The 1,553-nt window shown below is 46.4% G+C and overlaps 1 protein-coding gene across 1 annotated transcript in view; it reads right to left on the bottom strand.

Annotated features, from left to right (window-relative positions):
• Window positions 1-1,197: 1,197 nt before the first annotated feature.
• The window catches only part of LOC118420067 (plasminogen-like), a 5,359-nt gene continuing 5,003 nt past the window's right edge, over window positions 1,198-1,553 (bottom strand). Inside the window, exon 10 of the mRNA XM_035826772.1 lies at window positions 1,198-1,324. Within this exon, the coding sequence (XP_035682665.1) occupies window positions 1,198-1,324 (127 nt within the window). The remainder of the gene's footprint in view (window positions 1,325-1,553) is intronic.

Genomic DNA, 1,553 nt, shown 5'->3' with positions numbered 1-1,553 from the left:
ATCACCTGCGTTTTGATTTGACCCGGACAGGATTAACGAACGTTTCTTGTACATTTCGAACCATGGCGTCTTGAAATCCGACACTTGTGGTTGCAACAGGTCCCTCATTGGCCATAAGACCGGCCTCGTCATCCATCCGCTTCCGCCAGAACAGGAAGTAGTAGGCCACGCCCAGAACAACCACCACAACAACCAAGATGGCGGCCACCACACCGGCCACGATACCTCCGGTGTTGGTCGTCACTCCTCCTTTTTGTGCCTCCTTGATTGTGACGTTACCTACATATTAATACATAAAACGTATACTGTAAAACATTTGAAAAGATTTATTCCAGCTAGGATAGATTTTTGGTACAGAACGACTGACATTTTAAACATTCTCTTACGCAGAGGGACCACAGTCGTGTCGAAACTTGTGGTTAGCTAGCCATTGGGGACCGTGCGTAGGAGGATGATTTCAAAGCACTCACCGCAATTTGGTACCGGGCAGAACTCGATCCTAGTAAGCGGGTCTGTAGTGTAGCACCATGGTTTGACATCATTATTCGGGTTCCTATTATGATGAATACAAGGTAATGGTTTAAGTCATGGCTTTGACAGTTAAGCTCCAAGCTTATCCTTTGGTTTGATTATACAATATCCACACACTGAATACTGTTTCATAGCCTTCCACGTGCGCTGGCGGATACTAGTGATGGGAGAAGCGCTGATACCTTTGCCACTTATGAACCTGGCCCAATATGTTGAAATTAGAAAAGTGATATAGTGTTCTCTTCTTCTGTTCTACTTCCCGCCAAAGCCCATCCCATACCTGCAGTAGTTGTACTGCAGCCCTGCCTGAGGGAAGGTGTCGGCTGTGGTGCTGAGGTGCTGGTGCGGGGTTTGGGAGTCCCAGCGCTGACACGCACGTCCTGATGACGTCACGTTCACCTTGCCTCTATAGGATACTCCCCTATCGTTATAGCACTCACCAGGGACTGGAAGGGCAATATAGTTTGATGAGAGTATATCTGATATCTGGTTGTGATCTTGCGATAATCAGCTGAACATGCGCGTTCTTCGCAAAGACTGTGTGGCGTTGAGTTGCACATTTAATGACTGTGGTCCATTAAGAAAAGTCAAATCCACATTGAACACCAAGAGAAGTACCGTATAAACAAATATATAATACTGTGTAAAGTATGAATTCAGCGATGACTACCCACAACAGCCCGGGATGTCGCAAACCTGCCACCTGATGTTGGGATCTGTTGTGTAGCACCAAGGACGGTCCCACCCGTCTGGGTTCCGGCAGTAGTTCTCACTCAACTCCGTGTTGGGGAACCTGGAAAACGGACGGAGGATTTACCAAGGCAATGGTTAACTTTTGATAACTGGTAAACTGTTCGTGTGGCATACAGAAAAGGCAGTGTGTTCTCTCCATTAGAATAAGTTTCAATGCAAGAGTACAAAACTTTGGCAAACTGCAGCTGTTGAAGCGTAGTTTACCTAAAAAGGATGTCGTGCTGATATCAAGTAAACTGATACAGAAAAGGCAGCGTGCTCCTTAAGAC

This window comes from Branchiostoma floridae, chromosome 7 (genome assembly GCF_000003815.2).
Source record: "Branchiostoma floridae strain S238N-H82 chromosome 7, Bfl_VNyyK, whole genome shotgun sequence".
Classification (NCBI taxonomy): Eukaryota; Metazoa; Chordata; class Leptocardii; order Amphioxiformes; family Branchiostomatidae; genus Branchiostoma; species Branchiostoma floridae.
This window is presented reverse-complemented; position numbering and strand designations above follow the sequence as displayed.